Source organism: Anser anser (genome assembly GCF_964211835.1).
Source record: "Anser anser genome assembly, chromosome: 1".
NCBI classification, from domain to species: Eukaryota; Metazoa; Chordata; class Aves; order Anseriformes; family Anatidae; genus Anser; species Anser anser.
Window position 1 is genome coordinate 10,100,632 of NC_139720.1, and position 21,281 is coordinate 10,121,912.

The 21,281-nt window shown below is 36.2% G+C and overlaps 2 protein-coding genes across 14 annotated transcripts in view; one reads left to right on the plus strand and one right to left on the minus strand.

Annotated features, from left to right (window-relative positions):
- Nucleotides 1-21,281, minus strand: part of LOC310883163 (uncharacterized protein) — a 447,119-nt gene that overhangs the window by 213,081 nt on the left and 212,757 nt on the right. The gene's annotated exons all lie outside the window — the stretch shown is intronic.
- Nucleotides 1-21,281, plus strand: part of PCLO (piccolo presynaptic cytomatrix protein) — a 373,598-nt gene that overhangs the window by 182,302 nt on the left and 170,015 nt on the right. For all 13 annotated transcript variants that reach the window (XR_014573333.1, XR_014573334.1, XM_083802969.1 and 10 more), the window contains exon 6: nt 215-2,220. Coding sequence is in view for 11 of the 13 variants with exons in the window: in XM_083802969.1 (XP_083659095.1) it covers nt 215-2,220 (2,006 nt within the window). In the remaining 2 variants the exon portion in view is untranslated. The remainder of the gene's footprint in view (nt 1-214; nt 2,221-21,281) is intronic.

The following is a 21,281-nucleotide window of genomic DNA, read 5'->3' on the forward strand; positions in this document are numbered from 1 at the left end:
TTTCTTCATTTTACATATATGTTTTGCACAGAGGTGCCTGCATGTGCCTGCATGTTCAGAAATGCTTCCTTCACATCTAAAGTAGATCAGTTACCTGAAGATTTGCATGCAGTTTCCCCTTCCCATTTAATTCATCAAGATGGGATGACTTTCAGAATCCACAAAGCATCATTCTTTTGTGGGACTGGACTGTAATTTTGCCCTGTAATTTCAGGTGAGGTTATGGATTACTCAAGCAAGACCACTGGTCCTTACCCAGAGACTCGGCAGGTAATTTCTGGCATCGGGATAAGTACACCACAGTATTCCCAAGCAAGAATGGTATCATCTCTGGGTTCCCCATTCGGCGTTGGAAGTGTTTTGAGATCATCCAATGGTGTCGTTTATTCTTCAATAGCAACTCCCATCCCATCCACATTTGCCATCACTACACAACCCGGTTCTATTTTCAGTACAAGTGTCAGAGATTTACCTACTCTCCAAACAATTGACTCAGTGCCCTCTTTATCAACTTTGCAACAGAATCAACCTCTCCCAAGGTCGTACAGTTTCTTGACAACAGTGGCAACTGAAAAAGATGCAATTACTGCCCTTGATATTGAGACAGGCTTGCCACCTCTTACTCTAGAAACTATTGCTACTGAGCCAACTAACTTAATACCTGCAACAGCATCTGAAGTTTATACAGATGTAATCGAAGATGAGGTTGCTCTTCTCATTGCCCCTGAAGAAGGCAAACAGCAACAGCTTGATTTGGAGCGTGAACTTCTTGAGCTTGAGAAAATTAAGCAACAGCGCTTTGCTGAAGAGCTGGAATGGGAACGTCAGGAAATTCAAAGATTCAGGGAACAGGAGAAATTTATGGTACAAAAAAAGCTTGAGGAGTTGCAATCCATGAAACATCATCTCTTATTTCAGCAAGAGGAGGAACGGCAAGCTCAGTTTATGATGAGGCAAGAGACTTTAGCGCAGCAACAGTTGCAACTTGAACAATTCCAACAACTTCAACAACAGCTCCATCAACAGTTAGAGGAACAAAAAATTCGTCAAATATATCAATATGGTTATGACCCTTCAGGAACTGGCTCACCACAAACAACCACAGATCAAGCACTTTTGGAAGGACAGTATGCAACCACAGAAAATGGCCAGTTTTGGCCTACTGATGATGTAACCACTACAGCTTCAGGAGTGCTGGGTATTGAAATTCCACAAAGCCAAACATGGTATACAGTTCAGTCAGATGGCATTACCCAATATATACCTAGGTCTGGTATCCTAAGCTCTGTTTCAGAAATGTCTCTTAAGGATATTGATGTTAGAGAGGAGAAGCAATTGAAAAAGAGAAGTTCTATGCCAAAATTACGTGGTCCATATGAGGAGCTGGATGAGACTCTGGAAGATGAGCCCAGGTGTTTCAAAAAGATAGTAGACAGTGGAGTGCAAACTGATGATGAAGACGGAGCAGACAGAGGTTACACAAACAGGAGACGGAGAACTAAAAAGAGTGTTGATACAAGTGTTCAGACAGATGATGAAGATCAAGATGAATGGGACCTTTCTAGCAGATCCAGAAGAAAGCCTCGTGTAGGGAAATACAGTGAGAGTACCACTGAGGCAGACAAAGCTAAACAGTTCTCCAAAGTATCTAGTATTGCAGTTCAGACAGTAGCAGAGATTTCAGTACAAACAGAACCTGTAGGAACTATAAGAACACCTTCAATCAGGGCCCGATTGGATGCTAAGGTTGAAATCATAAAGCACATTTCAGCTCCAGAAAAGACATATAAAGGAGAAAGTTTGGGATGTCAAACAGAGACAGAGTCAGATACTCAAAGTCCCCAATATCTGTCAGCTTCATCCCCCCAGAAAGATAAAAAACGCCCTACACCATTAGAAATAGGCTACTCGGCCCACCTTCGTCCAGACTCTACACTGCAGGTAGTCCCTTCCCCTCCCAAATCTCCCAAAGTTCTCTATTCACCCATTTCACCTGTTTCACCAAGCAAAGTTATAGAGTCAGCATTTGTACCCTATGAAAAACCCATCAGTGATGACATCAGCCCTCAGAAGATGCTGCATGCTGACATTGCCAAGGTTCCTCCATCAAGCCCAAAGGCGGCAAAGATGATGCAACGCTCTATGTCTGATCCTAAGCCCCTGAGTCCCACAGCAGAAGACAGTTCCAGAGCTCAGTTTCAGTACACTGAGGGTTTCATGGTAAGAAGTATTTGCTTACTTTTTTTTTTTCTTTTTTTTTTTTCAGTATGCAGTTGTACAGCTGACTATCAGTACAGCATGAGATCTGACACACCCATCAGAAATTCCTATGTATGCAGTCTTTTTGCACATCTTACTGAAAAGTCACAAGAAATATCTGTTGTCTAAAGCAAGGGTCTGTTGATTCACCGTTTTGTCTGGAAAAAGAGGAATCCAAATTACAGTCTTAGTGAGATTCAGAAGAGAAAAAAAATACAACACACAACAAATCCTTATTCAGAATTTGGATGGCACTTTACATTTTATATCGTAGTTAATTGGCAATAAAACAGCTACTACCAATTCTTCAGAAAATTAAAAACATTTTCTTCTCTAGTAATATAACACCCAGCTCTTGTGGCACACTCTGTAGTGTATTTGCATTGGAATTACTGCATATACCTCCTGAGAGGCAGCTGAAAGCAGATTTGCAGTTGCATGATTCAGCTGTCATTTTTGATCCTTGTGTTTTTTTTTTTGGTTTTTTTTTTTTGGCCGTTTATGATTCTGTGGATAATCTTGTGTCCCAGTCTGTACATACATCTTTTATCTCTTCCAAAGTGAAAGGTTTCAGACCACAAATCCATTTTTTGCTGTTTTGTTTTGGATAGGGAGGATTATCAAGAAGTTATACAAGTGCTGGGGGCTGTTTCTGACAGGGCCAGAGGAAGGATGCTGGATTTAGCTGGGATAGAGGAAGTTTTGAATAATAAAGGACTAACATCACCAGGATTTAAATGTGCTATTTCTGCAGTATTCCTTTTCCTTGAGAAGTAAGATTTTTGATTTGGGAATCAATCCATTATTTATGAATGAAAGGAAGTAGTCTTGGTGGAAAAACAAACAAACAAAAAAAAACCAACAACAACAAACAAACAAATAAAAAAAAACCACCACACTATTTAACATGTTCTTGGCTGTCCATTTGTCTGAGTCTATTCCCTTCTGTCAGCTGCAGGCTCAGTATCTTATTTGTGAGAGCTCTAGGAGGGCTGCCATTCAAATTCTTTAGTAATTTTTACTTTTTATGTTCAGTTATATTTGAATACATAAGTATATTCTCTAGTACAGACTGGATAGAATAAAGCGGGTTTGTCCCTGTTTGATATTTTGTGGTGACTTTCAGCTATGGGATTGTCTGATTATACCCTACAAGACCCCTATTGTAAGCAGTTTCTGCAGCCTTACATATTTATACAGACATTAACTACTTTCTATGCTGTTACTGCTTGAAAACCATTCTTTGAAGTTTGAAGGGAAAACAGTAGTCATGGCATTGGTACTCCATATCAACTCCATATCCCTATTGCAGGATTAACAGCGTGAGAAACAGTAACACAAATACTCATTTCATATAGAGGCCTTGGAACAGCATCTTAAAGAACGTTGTTCACAGGTTAGAAAATGTTGGGTTGTACTAGATTTTGGAAAGTAGGTATTAATATTGTGGAATAACTGGCATTGCAGTGAAACTATTACTGATAACAAATGTTCACTTATTTTATAGATACATATATATTTAATATGAATTGTATAGTTTGTATGATGGTGGATGATAAATTCTATGAGGCACTGATTGTTTAAAGGCCTTTACATTAGAGCTTGAACACATGTAGTATTTATTAATCAAGACATAGAAACAAAGGGCTTGTATGTCACTGTTCATTACTTACTCATATGGTTATTACAGTTTTGCCCTGATCGCAAACAGTAATGAGATATGCTGTTCTTATTAGTACGCAGCCATCAAGCAGAAATAGTCCATGTCTCAAAGCAATTGTACTCTAACTGAAAGAGGTGGACTTTTTACGGATTTTTTTATAGAATTTGAAGTGCAAGTAGACAAACACAAGGAAAGTAAAAATCTTCCATAGTTTAAAGTGGGCTGCACTAACTGTGTCATGTGGCATATGGTGGGGAAGCTGCTTTGCAAACCTCCCGTGACCATCATGGCAGCTTTCAGCCCTGATGTTATGTAAAGCATTAAGCATTTTTTTGCCCCTTTTTTTTCTGATACAGGTTCTTACGTTCAGTTAGCTTTGTCTGGGATCAGATGAAAAATAAAGGAGCAGAAGAGATACATGATAAACAAGAGAATACATAGAAAGAAAGTTTCAGAGAGTAATCTAATGACATCATCAGAATCTGAAAATATTGGGATAATTTGCTTTGGAAGTTTGTCAGTTTCAGTTCTCAGTTACTCAGTACAGTTATGGTAGGAAACAGGGATCTTCAGTTTCCATAAGACTTACAGTATTCTCTCCAGCAGAACTACATTTTTTGATACCGAGAGCCTGGTTTTAAGACTCTAACATCTTGGCAGACAGTGATTTCTTCCATTGTGCCTTAATACCCTCCCTGAGAAGTTCCTCCTGAGAGTTAGTGTACACGCAGTGGCACTGTTGACAAAGTGTATAGTCTGTTGACATTTTCACAGAATCACAGAATCAGAAATTTTTTCAGCTGCAGATTTGTGTTGTTGCGACAACATACTGTTGTTGTACTTGAGTTTAAATACAAGATCATTTTTGGATTATCCTACTAGTTCTGAAACTACAATGTTTCATCAACATTGAAATATATTAGGGACTGCAACTTTTTGTTCATTCTTTGTACAGTGTCTGTAGCAGTTAAAGTTCTCGTGTAAATGTTTACCTTTTTGTGCCTCCTAACTGGAGAGCACCGAATCGCCTAATTGTAAAAGGAAAAGGTAGAGGGGATCAGATACATCATTCAGAACAATGAAGTTTAGTTCAGAAAAACTTGTCAAACAATTCACTCAGAATAAGAGGGCAATGTTGAATGTAAAGGTAAAAAATGGAAATGAAAGATTGATCTTTCACTACCTTTGGGAAATGGTGTGTGTACAGGAATATTTTTTGCATGGATGACTATCCTATCACATTTTTAATAGTTCTTGTGTCAGGGTTATGTCTTTGTCTCCATGTATAAATGCTGCAGGTGAAAAGGGTGTTCATATGTTCATGTGCATGTTTCACAGGCTTCATTTTATGACAGTTTATCAAAAATGTTTATCCGTATGCAATCAATGAGCCTAAAAGGGTAGGAATAAAATTGGTCTTAAAATCCTTTCTAAAGATTACAGTGAAATGACGTTTTGTCCTCCAGTTAATACACTTTCATCATTCATGTCCTTCTTCCATTTAAAAATGCATTTATTATAACATATCAGGAAAGAGAATATGGAGACTGTGAATAAGATGATGAAATGATATCCCTGCTTTTTACAACTGCTGTTGTAAATATAACTTTATGTTCTTTAATTTGCCTTTTGTAGGAAATTATTACAATGTTTTATCCAATCTAGTATAAGTGAAAGGCTGAAAAATAATCTGCCTGCTAATCATGTAATTACAAGTATCAAAAAATATTGCTTTCAGTGACAGCACAGTTAATGTTGAGATAGCAAGTTATATGTTTACATTACATTTTCCATTACTGTCTATAGTAGTTATTGCCTCTATTGCCATGAACATAGAATGAGCATAGGTGATGCCTTCCTACTAATCTGAAGTAAAAGCATTTCTTTCCATTTTATTTCCTCTGATGGTTCTTGTATAATGTGCAGTTCTGTGAGTAATCAACTGTAGCTGTGTCAAGGAAAAATTGTGCGATATAGGTTGCCAGCATGAAAAAAGACTCATGGAAGACACCCATCTAGAATTGTTACTATTCAAAAATACCTATTATTCCTCCTTGGGAAGCTTTGTGCCACTTGAACTCCAAGTGGAAATGACCTTCTTGGTGCTGCCTTTGATAGGCTGTCCAGCATCCCTGTATGGTAGGATTCCACGGAGTGTGATGCCATAAAAGTGGTTTCCATGGGGGCACTAGGAAGTCTTAGTAGAGTTTGGAAGCAGTGATTCAAATTTATCTATTCAGCAGCAGCAACAACAACAACAACAAACTAAAAAAAGTGAGTACCTGACTAGTTTAATAAAAAAATAGCTTTATACCAGTGCATCACAGATCAAGTCATATGCCAGTCACAGTCAACTTCAGCACTTGTACATGTTGTATATGTATAATCAAAGATGGAAGTTGTCTGCCTTTTGCCTTTGGATGTAAAATGCCTGCTCAGCTAAACTGAAGCAAATGGCAGAAGATCTTGCACATGAACTGTCACACTCATACAACATCTACAGCTTAAGCAGTGCATAAAGCCTCAGAAGAAGTGTTTGTATTAGTGAAACTAATGCAAAGACACATCTGTCAACAGCCTGCCAGCTTCAGGGTAGAAACTCTGTATTTAAGCATCCACAGTTTGAGCAAATTCTATCAATCTATTTATTAAGAGAGTTACCAAAGACATTTCTTGGATTTTTCGTCCGATGTTAGGTGCTGCTACTGTAGGGCAAATATAATTCAAATCTGTATGCTATGCTAAAAAAAGACAATGATTTCAAGAAAAATCTCCAAAGATTGATTATTTATGTAGGTAAAAAAATTACAGAACTTCACCTATTGACCTAGTCAGAGCAGAAATGTTTTTTAATACCAATTTTAAGTGTAATTTTTTAAAATGTTGAATTTAAAAGTAATAAGAACAAAGCACAGTAATCTGTGTTTTATCTTCTATAGCATTGTACTGATAATTAATTTCAATAACACAAAGTGACAGATCTAAAAGTGTTGCCTCAGATACATAGCACCTGTTATTATGTGTACGTAGTAAGTATAAAAGTAAATTACAGAAAATATTGTTCTCTGTAATCTATCACTGTCATCAGTTTAAAATCAAGTTAGTGGAATTTACCTTATTAACATCCATGTTGTACCGTGACATTTCCGCCTTGATCATGAAACTGTAATTGCAACATAATTCCTCATTTTCATCAGTAACATTACATAATGTTTTGGATAGATTCTTACTGTACGTTACTTTTAGATGAACTGTATCTATTTTTAATAGTGCTGTTAGCATTCCATGCTTGATATTACTTTATGTTTTTAACTACAAGGAGTGTGTTTTCATCTGTTTTCTTCTTTAAAACTGAAGGTTAGGACCTCAGTGATTTGGGCTGTCCTTTCCTACATCAGATGTGCTGTACATCTGGGCACTGGAGAGGGGAAACAAAGTAGTGGCTCCCAGTAGAATTAAAACCTTCTGTATATCATATCTATGATGCTTTGCTTGTCTTTTTGGACTAAACTGATAACCAGATCTGTATGATATTGAAGAAAGTTCTGCTTGGGTAATGAACAGAGATAAAGCATTGGGATAATTGCATGGTTTTGGGTTGGGTGTTTCTGTTTGTTTGCCTTCCTCAGAAGCAGGGACTAGGTTCATTTCTTAGTGTTGTTCCAGAATTTCAGGTAACAGAATTTCTGCTATTACCAGGACATCGGTGTTTCCGTTGGTTTCTTGTTGTAGTTATGCTTCTTGGGTGGTAGTTTGTTATAGCTCTTGTATTTATTGTAAAATACTTAGAAGTTATTTGTGGTCTGTGAGATATGTGGTCACGTGATTGCAGCTGCAGAAGGCTTCATTCAGTGACTTTTAATTTTCCAGTATAGTCCCATGATTTGGTCTGGAAAAAGGAAGAATATTTTTTTCTCCTTGAAATTTACCTTTAAATATAACATGGCCATCACCTCATGCAGAAACAGCAGTTATTTGGGTTTAAGTATAGCAGTGTGTTGTGTGAGGAACTGGCTTTGGTAATGATGTAAGAGTAACCTAGATTTAAAGAGCAAGCTTTTTTTTTTTTTTTGGTTGGTTGTTTTTTTTTTTTTCCTTTGCTTCCAGGAAATCTAAGTGACATCTGTGGGCTGTGGTTTAACAAAACTCTTCCTCGGGCACTGGTGACAACTGGTCCTTCATTTTGGCTGTGCATACACCAGTCTTAAAGCATAGTCTGGGAGTGGCCTGATTTGCATGGTTTGTATGGTTTGCATGCAGTTCATCAACTGCTCACCTGGGTCAGCTTAACAGTGTGTTAACAGTTAGCAACAGGCTAAGTCACTGGTTCTGGATAGGCACACAGTGTAGTTTTCTACATCCCTAAAGTGTGCCCTGTAGCTTGTGTATGAAGCTGATTCATTGCTTATGGTCAGATCATATTTTGAGATTGAATTTAGGCCAGAGAAGGTGTAGATGTACCCAGTGAATTCTTTTTGTGCTTGAATATCAAGTCAAATGCTAGTGTGCCTAGTTGGGCTCATGCGAGCTGCAGAAAAATATGTATAAGCCTGGCTTTCTTTATCCTATTATCCCTTACATCCTACTCTTCTCCCCTCTCACCCCTCCTTTACTTTTGCTGAAGAAAGAGGAGAGATTAATAATTTACTAGATATGCACCATTTGCATTCTCTCAACCATGAAGGTAGTAGAGAGAGAGAGCACTGGTTCTTCCTATCAGTTCTTCATGGACATAAAACAGACATACACTCTCTCATCATTCCTCTGCTATTGAACCAAATTGACAAATAAATTGTAGAAACACATGATGACAGATTTTTTTTCTTCCTCACTTCCTTGGACAGATATAGTGTTCAAAAGATCCTAAATCTCTCAGTAGTTTATGTGCTCATTTTACAAAAGTGACCTTTAACACTTGAAGAAGGATTAATTACTTTTCTTAATGGGACTTAGGCTCCGTTAGCACTTGAATTACTTTCAAAAGGGTTTCCTGCTTCATATTCATATAACTAATCTTTCTTCACATTCAGATATTCTTTAAAAAGGCATTTTTAAAGTAGCAGTGTCAGTCCGATACAGCAATGTACAGGGGGACAAAGGCCACTGATTCTTGCATTCCCTGCACACCACTTCTCTGCATTTCAAAAAAAAATATAAAATAAATTGCCTGAAACTGATTTGAAAAGTTAGGATCTCACTCACATCTAAAGACAATTCTTGATCATCTTTTATTCCTATGCAATTAGTAAAATATCTATCTTCTCCTTTAACTACAAGTTTTTAGCTAGATTTATGATAACTTTTTCCACTGAAGTTTTGATGTATTTACAGTTTAGAAATCTGTTAACATTTCAAGCTACTGCTTTCTGTGCTCTATTTGAAATCCTTTGGAATAACCTCTGTGTGACTCAAATAAGCCATCTTCTTTTTTCCATCTGTCTCATCTTCAAAACAGAAAAACTACCCACATTTGGTCAACATATCCTATAAACATTATTTTCTAAAGAGCATTTAACTGGGTCACTCTGAATTGTCTGTTACTTTTAAATTAGTTGATTTCAAGTCTTTTCTATTTAATGAAGGGACACTCATTCATAATAGAAAATTATTATGACATTCAATCTCTTGCTTTTCAAATAGGATCTTTCACAATCTGTAATACAGCCTGAGATTTATGGCAGAGTTGACAAAGAGCCTAGGTTTTCTGTCACGTGGGCCTTTTCTCATGTGCTGACAGTTCATCCATCTCCCCATTAGCCAGCTCTCATTTACACATTGAAAAAGCACCCATGGCCACAAATCCCAATCCTCAATCTTTTGTCTTCCATAAAAAACAAAGAATGAAAGTACAGTAATCTCTTAGCACTCATTTCCAGCTGACTTTTTTATATACCCACGTTTCCATTGTAGGAGTTCTTTGAGTTTTGGGTGTGGTGAAAGACCAATACAGTGTTTCCTGCTTTAAAATAATGAATACAACATACAAATATATATAGCAGAATCAAGCAGGCATGGATGAATGACAGAAGAATGTATAACTGACCTACTTCAACTCTGTTTTGCCTCAGACTTTTTTCTTTTATCAAGACATGGAATACAGTAGTTTATCCGAATAAATAGGATGAGGGTAAAAAATTACTAGTGTAATTCATTGCTTGTCTAGATGGCCAGGGAATAACCTGACTGAATTCAAGAGAGTTTCTCTCAAATGTTCTGCTGACAAGTTTGACTTCCTGCATTTCATTCTGTTGACTCTTATGAGCAGTTTTAACAGAAGCTCAGGAAAATTATAGTGTACTGAGAAAATGAATATACATCCTCAGGAAGGACTGTTTAGCAAAAGACCAGCATCTACAAAAGCTACCTACAAAGGAAGCACTGAGTGTGCTATATTAGCAAATCATTTGGTATACTAAATGCAGAACAACAGATCCCATCAGCTGATGATAAAGCCCCTACAAGTATACCTTATGCAGCTGGGGAGTCTAACACTGGAATTGTTTTGTATTGCGGTTTGATGTTGTCCAAACAGTCATTGGTTTGGACTGGTCTCCGCTACTGGGATTTGAGCACATTTGAGATACACTTAGAACAGAGCTTCCTATTTAGTTTTCTCCATAAGAAATCTAGCTGGCATGCACAAAATCCTCCCTGCAAAATATACTAATGTGCAATAACTGGAGAAAACCAAGGAGTTTGTTCTTGTCAAAGTATTAGCCTAATGCCTTCTTTAATTCCAACACTTATTACTGTTGCATCATTAAGATATTTTTAAAAAATATTGTCTTGATTAGCCAAATGTGATTAAATGTTACTTCGAAAAAAAAAATGTTTCTTATATGTCCTATTTGAAGATAGCTAAAAACAAAACAAACAAAAAAAACATTTAGAGCACTAAAAAGATGTTTGCTACCTTAAAACTTTTAGGAAATTCCTTTAACACAAATCAATGAATTTAAAATTGTCTTTGGTTTTTGTTTTGTTTTGTTTAAGAAACCATGCATGTTTTACCAGTACTGAGAACATTATTCTGTGTAATCAACTCATTAGAATTTAAAGGGGTACATGTGATTAAATTCTGATAGCTGTGGATATTTTCTCCAGGGACATGCTTGTCTGTGATTAATTTATCTGTAGCATATGAGCTACTGAAAATCTCAAACCTCTGCATTGTCCCCTAAATATATATATATATATAGTATATGTATATGCAAAGCAATATATGCTTTGCATGTATGCCCCTATGATCACCCCAAAAAGTAAAAATGTGGAAGAATGAAATGAGGCTAGTCCATAATGTCTTGGATACATGTGTGTTGTTAATACTCATTGCTGCATTATTAACTTCATAAATCATCAAACAGAGCTCTGAAGTTTTACATTTCGTCTCTAGAAATACTGGCTAGGTCAGATTTTGGGTTGCCATAGTGCTTCACATAGCCATGTGGCCTAAGAACATCTCATAGGTATTTTTTGAAATTAATAAGGCTTGCCTATTTCAGACCTAAACTTGAAAGCTCTTTATGCTTTTATTTTGACATTGATTTTTTGAATCAGTGATTTCCTATTGAAGGGAATTTGTTAAGATAACTGTATATACAATTATGAATTAAACTAAGATTTTAGATGTAGGCATAAGGTTTTACATATTGATGCTCAAAAATCAAAGTGTTATGAGATTCTGACTCAAATAGTTCATTCTATCTCACTTCTTTAATTTCTTACTCCAGCATAACATTATATATTCATAAGCTAATATTTTAGCAATTACTATTTTTTAACGGAACTGAACTTTCTATCTGCCAACTGAAAGTAGATATCTCAGGTCAAATTGGTCACTGTCAAGCTGGTAGGTAGTTTTAAGTGAGGCAAAAAATGTTTGTCATAGACTTGACTCTTTAATAATTTAATTGTAATTTAGAGTATGGAAAAAGTACTCATATACCATCTGCAGATCAATTCAGTACAGGAATCCCAATCACTTCAGAAAGCAGAATTGCAATTCAGAGCAATGATTCAAAATCAAATGCAGCAATGGTACAGACACTACAGGTAAAAAATAAAAAATAAAAGAATCGAATATTCAGAAATGTGCCTATTTAGGCAATTCTAGTACTGAAAATGTTCAGGTGTAGTAGTAAGACTTCAGACATGACTTAAAACTATGAAGTGCTTGCACAAAAAGCGGCAGTGTCCTTGGGAAGTGTTGCCAACTTTCCAATATATAAGATGTGTAGTAATTTTTGTACCTTTTTCAGATTTTAGTCAGTGGTTAGTGAGACTTCAGCTATGATACTACATACTGTTTAGGTCAGCACCATTTAAGAGTTAGAAAGAGTGGGAAAAAAAAGTCAGAATTGAGCGAAAGAGAAAGGATACAAGATTTAGAAAACAAGACCATGGATAAAAGTCTGAAGGATCTGGCTGTGTTGGTCTAGAAAGAAGAAGACCAAAGCTGTACAAGATAATAGTCTTTCATTGTGTTAAACATAACTGTAAATGGGACAGCTCCTAACCACTCTTTGTGTCCAGTGAGGGCAGGAAAAGGATTATATCAATTTGTCATATTGGATATATAGTAGATAAAAAGAAAGCCCTAACTGCAGTAACATATACTTTAGAATCAAGATATAGAGTGAGACTGTTACCTGAATATTGGGAGTATCATAGAAGGATAACCTACATGACTTATTTCCCTTTCAAGCAAAGAATATTTTGAGCAGTGAGTAATAGAATTAGCTTTAAAAATTGAATTCTAAGATTAAATACACCTTTTGTTAGTATTCATGACTCTTACTACACATTGAGATCTACATTATTACTGTCAATTTGTATTGATACAGTATTTGTCACAGAGTGCTTGAATAAACTAACCACTAAGGCCTAATGGGGCTCAGTGACTTCAGTGATACAGTTCTTTTATTGATAAGATAGGAAGCTAGGATGAAGAAAATAGGTTTGTAATTAGATAACTTAAATGATACCTGTCTTGTTCCTTTTAGCTGAAGTGTCATTTATCCCCATTTTACTTTCCTCTTTACATTTCTCTTCAGAAGCCTAGAGAGGTCTAGCATCTTCCCATAGGAAGGATATGAAAGATCATGTTTCATGTTAGATATTGATGGTGTAAAGTCACACCTGACCTGGTCACTATAACAGATTGTTATAGTCTGCAGACAGAAATATTCCAAGGGAACAACAGTTCTACTATAGTAGAACTGTTCTATTACAGTTCAGCTACAAAGAGATTCTTCTAAATCACTGAAACTGCCTTCGGTCAGCTGAATTCCATGGTCTCATGAAAAGTGATTTTACCTGCTGCAAATGTTCAGCTCAGACAGTGGGATCTGTAAAGTCATGGTAAGTACTTACAGTGCCTGCATTTAGAATGAGGCTCCAAGACAGGAATTAACAGTAGCTAGTATGCTCAGTGCTGTGATGCCTAATTCAGCCATTTAGAAACTCCAAATAGAGGAATAAGTCTGAAACATTGTCGCAGGATATGGCTTAGACATGTCTGTGAAATGATGCAGAGCCTGAAATTTCTTTCTCCGTATTCGTTCTCTCCTTCTGTATGAGACTAAAGAGGAAGCCTGTCTCTTGGCTCTCTTCCTTCAGAACTTCTTGCATTCTGTACAGACTGAATTCGGGTCTTGGTTCAATTTCTGTTCATATTCCCCATCTGTCCATATCTTCTACCTAATCTCCTTGCTAAACCCTACTTCTATTTCCCAGACGGTCCCTCTTTGACACATTCTCTCATCCAGTCTAAGTGGTTCCTAGTGAAGTACAGCTTTTATTATATCACCTTACTCACTTGGCAAGCTATTCATTCACTAATGTTGAATCTGACTCAAACACTGAGTGTGCTGGTGCTCTTACACTGCCTGGCAAGCCTTTTCCCTGGTGTAGGATCATAAAATGGGCTAGCCGTTAACTAAAAGTAAAGGCAGGGTTTGAAAATAAATAACTACTATGGAGGAAGACCTGAAGAAGGATTAAATGCTGGGGACTTCCTCAATCTTTGTGCAATAAGAAATTTAATTTTTCTGATTTCTCTAAATCGAGACAACTGCTTGATTTAGGTACTCAGCAATTACCAAAGACAGTCAGGAAAGGTGATGGACAGGGGGAATTATAACAAAATTTACCCATCTAAAGTTTAAGCCTCGTATAGAGCAGATGAATTTGAGCCCTGTTGTTTATTTTCAAGTCTTGTATAGCATTCATTAAACATAATGATGTAAGCCTCAGGAAATAATAAAGTAGCTTATAAATAGTATTTGCTCCATAAGCTTGTGGAGCACATTTTCTATATCCTCTTGCATAGTGTTTTTGCTATATATATATATACACATGTATATGTATACACATATACATATATATAATGTACATGGGTAACAGAAATAAAATGACACTTCTTGTCTGAGTTAAAGTTGGAACTAATGACTGTCTTTTTCACAAATTTGACTCTGTTAATCACTTACATCATACTGATGTTCCTTTTATGATACCAAAGCTAGAATCCGAAGCAGAAATATCATGGCCTTATAGAAATAGTGGAGAGGAATCACAGCATTTGTCCTTTGCTCATTTCATCAGTGATATAGTAGAATAGAGAGTTTTATAGTAATGTTTCCAGATATTTCTTTAGGCAGTAAAAGTCATTTTTTTGACAGCAGTAGTGTAGGCTGCTCTGAGTCCTTATGTTCTTACAGCCTGTTTGAACACTGTCTGTCTGAGAGAACTGTAACCCAGGCAGTTACCTCTTTTTGCCATTTCTTCATCATTTGTTCCAAGAGCTCACTGATGAAAACAAAAAGTTGTGACAAAGTTACAAAAGTAACATTTTTTACTTCATATATATGTATATATATGTATAGTAATACCTCTCCTTTATACATATGCATATATATAAATAAAAGCAGAGTGGTTTTTTGAAGGGTATTTTGCAGACATGACTAACAGTATTTTTCATCTCAGCTACATTCAGTTATAGAATGCTCTTGCCTACATTCAAGCTTTTATTTAATAAAAATAAATACTGCAGTTCCTACTGTTTTATACCTTCCACAGCATCTTGGCAATAAATCCATCAGAATGTTGGTGTCCATATTATGTTTTGAAAACATTAACTAGCCAAGCTCCTCAGCCATCACAGTGACTGAGAAAAGGATCACCAAATCAATTAGACTGGGAGGAATCTGCGGAGATCTACACCTAAAAGCTGGGCTAATTTCAAAGTTAGGTCAGGTAGCTAGAGAGCTTGTCCAATTGAAGTTTGAAAATCTCTGAGGATGGAGATTTCACAGCCTCTCATAGCATCCTGTTCTGGGACTTCATTGCTCCCATGGTGAAGAATTCTTAATTTACCTTAAGTGACTTGTGATATTTGCCCTCCACTGTGCATCTCTTAGAAGGATGTGGTTCTGTGCTCAGTAATCCCATACTTGAGAGTTGAAGACAGCAGTTCCCTTAGACTCTTGTCATATAACACTCATCAAGCTGTTGTACTGGTTCACATCAGAAGTAAATTATTTTCCCTCAAGCATTTCTATGCTGCTTTATAAAGAAATATACAGTTCAGGAAACACTATCCTATGCCCCCCATTAACCTGTCAAACCCAGTAGACTGGAGTAATTTGGGAAACAGATTGATTTTTTTTTCTCCACTAAAATATTGTCTTTCTTTTTTCCTTTTTTTTTTTTTGATAAACTGAAATTTTGAGACACCATCCTTTCCTAATAAAAGCTAGCATTTGTTTATTGACATCTAATGTGTGTGTGATGTAGAATTCTGAGAAACTAACAAGTACATATCTGACGTCGTTGTAGAGACAAAATCAGTTATAAATGTATAAATGTATTCTGGAGATTAAATTGATATGTTAGAAAGTGTCTTTTTAGATTTAGGAGGAAATTCTTCACTCAGAGGATGGTGAGGCACTCAAACAGGTTGCCCAGAGAAGTTGTGGATGTCCATATCCTTGTAGGTGCTCAAGCCCAGGTCAGACGAGGCGTTGTGCAACCTTGTCTAGTGAGTGGCATCCCTGCCCATGGCAGGGAAGTTGGAACTAGATGATCTTTAAGGTCCCTTCCAACCCAAGCTGTTCTATGATTCTATGAAAGTTAAAATTTGTGAAATTAAGAGGAAAGATTTTAATACAATGAAGTTCTGATAGTTAAAAAACAAAGTGGCATATGACAGAAACATGGTAATTATCTAATAAAGAAAAAAAAAAAGGACTTAATAAATATGAAGTATCCATAAGAAATATTAAGAATCCTAAGAAGAAAAAATACTCTATTGGGAAACTGTGCTTTATTAATTGATCTTTAAACAGTACAAAATTGCAAGTCATTATTTTAATTATTATTGCAAGTCATATTATTTTTAACCGTATTTACTATTTTTTTCTCCTATTTTGAGTTAAAAGTAGTTTCTTCACAGGGAGACTATTTCACAACATAACAGATCTTACTAAAAGATACTTTTTCTAATATCCATAATCTCTTTTCCTTAATTATTCAATTTTCTTATAATTGATGCTGCAATTTCAAATAATATGTATTATTAATAAAAATAATTCTTCTAGTTACTTGCTGGAGCACCTCTCCTATGAAGACAGGTTGAAGGAGTTGGGGGTTCTCAGCCTGGAGAAGAAAAGGCTCCAGGCAGACCTGATGGCAACCTTCCTGTACCTGAAGGGGGCTACAGAAAATCTGGAGAGGAACTTTTTGTCAGGGACTGTAGTTATAGGACAAGGGGTAATGGCTTTAAACTCAGAAAGGGTAGATTTATATTAGATATTAGGAAGACATGCTTTACTTTGATGGTGGCAAGGTTGCCCAGATAAGTTGGGGATGCCCCAACCCTAGAAGTGTTCAAGGCCAGGTTGGATGGGGCTTTGAGCAACCTGATCTAGTGGGAGATGTCCCTGCCCATGGCAGGGGGGGGGTGGAATTAGAAGATCTTTAAGGTCCCTTCCAACGCAAACCATACTATGATTCTATGATTCTATGATTCTATGATTCTATGAAATATTGTCTTGCTGAATAAATCCCTTTCCCACTCTCTCCATAATATTTTCCTTAGGGATAGGCCTAACCACTAGTCTGACAACGTTACATTCCCTGAAAGTCTTGATCCAAGACAAAACATAAATCATCATTAACAGACTATTTTCTTGTATATTCTCCTATAAGAATACTCAGTATACTTTGAAATCTAAAAATATTTCTCCTAAATGAGGATATTGTTTTGGTTTTGTTGCTCTTATAAACTTTTTTACCTTTCTTTTTTTTTAGCATTTCTCTGAACATTAGAATGAGTGTATATGTCTTCTCATCTTTTTATTTATTTTTTATTTTTTTTAAATAAGAAAACATTTACACACAGCCTGGAGGTAGGATCTAATAGACCATTTTATTGTTATTTTCCAGTCAGTACTACTGTTTACTATTTATTATTGCTTCCACTTGCAATGATCTAATCAGGTATAAAGTTTTAGTTATTGTATGAACACTGCTATAAAGACATAAGTTATTATAAGTTATTATATAAAGTTATTGTATTTATCATTGTAGCTCCTGTTTTTGTCAAGATGATACACTAGTTTTTGTCTTTAGGTTTAATAATAAGGTCCCAGTTAGAACCTGACCTCAGTCTCCATTTCCTCTCTTCATTTTTATTGCTCCTAGCCATTATAGGGATACTACTTTTTATCCCACATACCGACAGTACTCAAAGAGGTTTTCATTTATATTCTCTCAGCCCATGTTGTTTGAGGACCTCTTGGACTCCCACGCCACAAAGGTGCATTTCTTTATGAACCTTTCTTTCCTTATTGTTAGACCTGAAGAAGGAGATGCCTGGCCTTGTTCTTGATGAGTTGTTTCATCATTGTTCATTCTGTTCCTTCCTCATTTCTCCAAGCGGTGTGAAAAGCCCACATAATCTGAATTAAAAATGAACAATCAAAGTAGGGAACAGGTGTTTACAGCTGGACACATGAAAGGTATTGATGACAGGAAGAAGAGCAGTAAAGCAACTAAAGAAAGCAAGCAATATAAGAAGTAGTCAGAACTGATCTCTGAATATTTTATGACATTCGGAAGCCACAGTTATTATATTGTCCATGTTCTCTTATTTTAAGTCTTGTAGTAACAGGGGCAATGAAAATGTCCCAGAGAGAGCTTTAAGCTCTGTGACCAACACTATGTTGAAAAGTGTTGCATATTTAACCTTGGAAGCAGATGAAAGGACCATATTTTCGCATGCATAAACCCTACCAGAATAATGTATTATGCATATAGATTTTCTTTTGCATCTTCCTGTCATGGGTTTTTCATTTCTTTAATTTGAGTAACTGAATTTGCTGTTGTCACTGTTGATAAAGTATCTTTCTTGTTGTTTTTAAAGTTATTATTCATTATAATGTACCAGCTAAAAATCACAGACACTATCACAGGCACAGGTTGGAAGGATCCAACAGCCATAAGTAAACTTTAAGTCACAGCACTTGCGTGTGATAGGCAAACATTAAGGCTGAGGTAGAACTAGCTCTATCCTGAAGCCGTATAATTGTTTCATCAAAATTACGATCAGCAGAACTTCCTAGCAGAAATATATTTACAACTCCGGCTTGCACACCAGAAGTGTGGTGCGATGACTTGTGATCCAGGTTAAGAGAGTGTGTGGTATTCTGCTTCTATAGACATACACTTTGTTTGCCTTCTGTTTTTAAAGCTCTTTACAGCAGATTTCTCATACTGTATGTCTTCAAAGTGTAAAACAAGCTGTCTTTCAAATAACTAGGTGGGTTACAAATCACCTGGATCACTGGGGTAAGGAAGAGAATTTCCACAAAGAAAACTCATAAGTTTTCAATATAAACACAATATTTTTACAAGACAGATTGCATTCCTCATGTATAAGACCCATGTATATGAAATGGTGTAGCATTTTTCCAATGTTCTTTGAGAACTGCTGCATAGGAAGATTGTGCTGTGGTTTTGCTCCATGAGCATAGGTGTTGAGGAAATTTCTCTTGAAAGAAACAGGCTTATCTTATGCTCTGGCCCAGATATATGAACATGTAAGAAAGTAATAGCATTACCGTTTCTGTCCTCTTCAAAATCTTTTTAATTCTTACACAGAGCTCAAGGTTTGCTTTTATAGGAAACCCTGGTGCCAGTGTATTTCTCATGACTTGGTCCTGAGTTTCAATTGTTCTACAATTTAAAAACATTATTCTTCTTATGCTACTTTATGCTAAAATATATTGGATACATATTCCATTTTCTAATTCTTTGATGTCTTACATCTCTGAAATCATTACTGTATTACAGCATTGTAGATGTTATATTTCATGAATATGTAATTTGTAAAATGCTATAAGAAGGGATCGATATTGTGGTGGAAAAGCAATGCAGTTTAAAAATGTTGGCTATGGTCAGATATAAAATTTATTGTTTTCAGGGCAGATGAAGAAAAAAAAAATCATCCTAACAGTACTTAGTGTTTATCTGAAAACTGATGTTCAAACAACACAATAAAGAATTACACAGAGCTCCTAGATAATGCGTAGTAAGGTAAATAGCATTGACAATTCATCAGTCAAGATAATCATCACCACTATTCAGCCAGCCTGGCTCCTGTCTGCTATATGTACATTGAGGTACTATAATGATTACTGTGCATTCAGATTCCATAAGAGATATCTGAGAATTAAAGGATTTAATGTTTCCTGCTGAAATATTGAAACAGCTGGTTCTGTAAGCATTACATGTTCTGTAAAGCTTATAGAAAGATTCTTTATTTTTGTTTATGTGCTTACCAAGGTTCTATGAACATAAATACTGTCATCTGAAAATACGGTAAAAACTATGTTAGGTTCCTGAGTCGATAATCCAGAAATGAAATCTGTATCATGGGTGATGACTTGATGATCTCTATCCTGATATGTACAGGGTTCTAAAATCAGTGCTTGATTGACACTGAACAATAACCTTTTGCCATTCTTAGTTCAGAGGCAAATAAATAAATAAGCTTGAGCCCCTTAAAGCATTAACTATGATGCAGGATCAAAATATTTCAGTTAAGTGGTGTCACTTTGGTTGCCTTGAATACCAAATACCAAACTATTCATACTTTTCAAAATGCAAATTAAAAATGATGTTATGAAGTTTGTCATTTAGATCTAGGTGCTCTTGAATGCTAATAGTCTTAAGGCTTCCACAAAAACAGATTTATTTTACAGTGAGAAAAACTGAAACAAAAACTACACTCACAGTTTTTATATAGGTGAGTTGGTTACCAACACTAGTTTTTCTTCTACATTAATCACTGAGTAACACCTAGCTATTTAGTATTTCAGGTAGGCATCCTGAAATTACAGTATACAGTACAGTATACTATTAAGCATTCTATTAAACATTATTACCTGTTACTGAATGGTGACTTTCAGAAATCAGCTGCTTAACATTTGTATTTCTTATCTTTTCATCTGTTGACTTTCTCCTTTTCAAAATCCAAGGCCTCTTTCCTGGGTGGTTTTTGCCTTGTGGGTAATAGACTACATCCCAATCTGAATTTAATAAATCTAGCTAAAGTTTATCCTTAATAGTGACATGCAGTGGTAATGTTCTACAAAGAAGGTTTAGAAGAAACATTTTCATGCTCATCCATTTATTTTTTTCTGTTTAACATCTAAATATTAAATAATAATTGTTCTTGTCTTGTTTACCTTGATATTGAAATGCCTTGGGGACCCTAGCACAAAAAAGACGTGGACCTGTTGAAGCAAGTCCAGAGGAGGGCTACAAAGATGATCGGAGGGCTGGAGCACCTCTCCTATGAAGAAAGGCAGAGAGAGCAGGGCATGTTCAGTCTGGAAAAGAGAAGGCTTTGGGGAGACATCATTGTGGCCTTTCAATACTTAAAGAGATCTTATAAAAAAAATGGAGAAGGACTCTTTGCACGGCTAGACAATGATAGGACAAGGGGGGACAGTCTTAAACTAGAAGAGGATAGATTTAGACTAGACATTAGGAGGAAAGACTTCACTGTAAGGGTGGTGAGGCATTGGAACAGGTTGCCCAGAGAAATTGTAGATGCCCCATCCCTGGAGGTGTTCAAGGCCAGGCTGGATGGGGCCTTGGCCAGCCTGATCTAGTGGGTGGCATCCCTGCCTATGGCAGGAGGATTGGAGTTAGATGATCTTTAAGGCCATTTCCAATCCAAGAATCAACTACATTACTGTTTAAAAGTAAACTTGTCAAATTTCTGTCTTCTCATTCTGCTTGTCACAGTAAGCATGAATGAAAAAAGAGAGGTCATGATTCTAAAATAGTACAA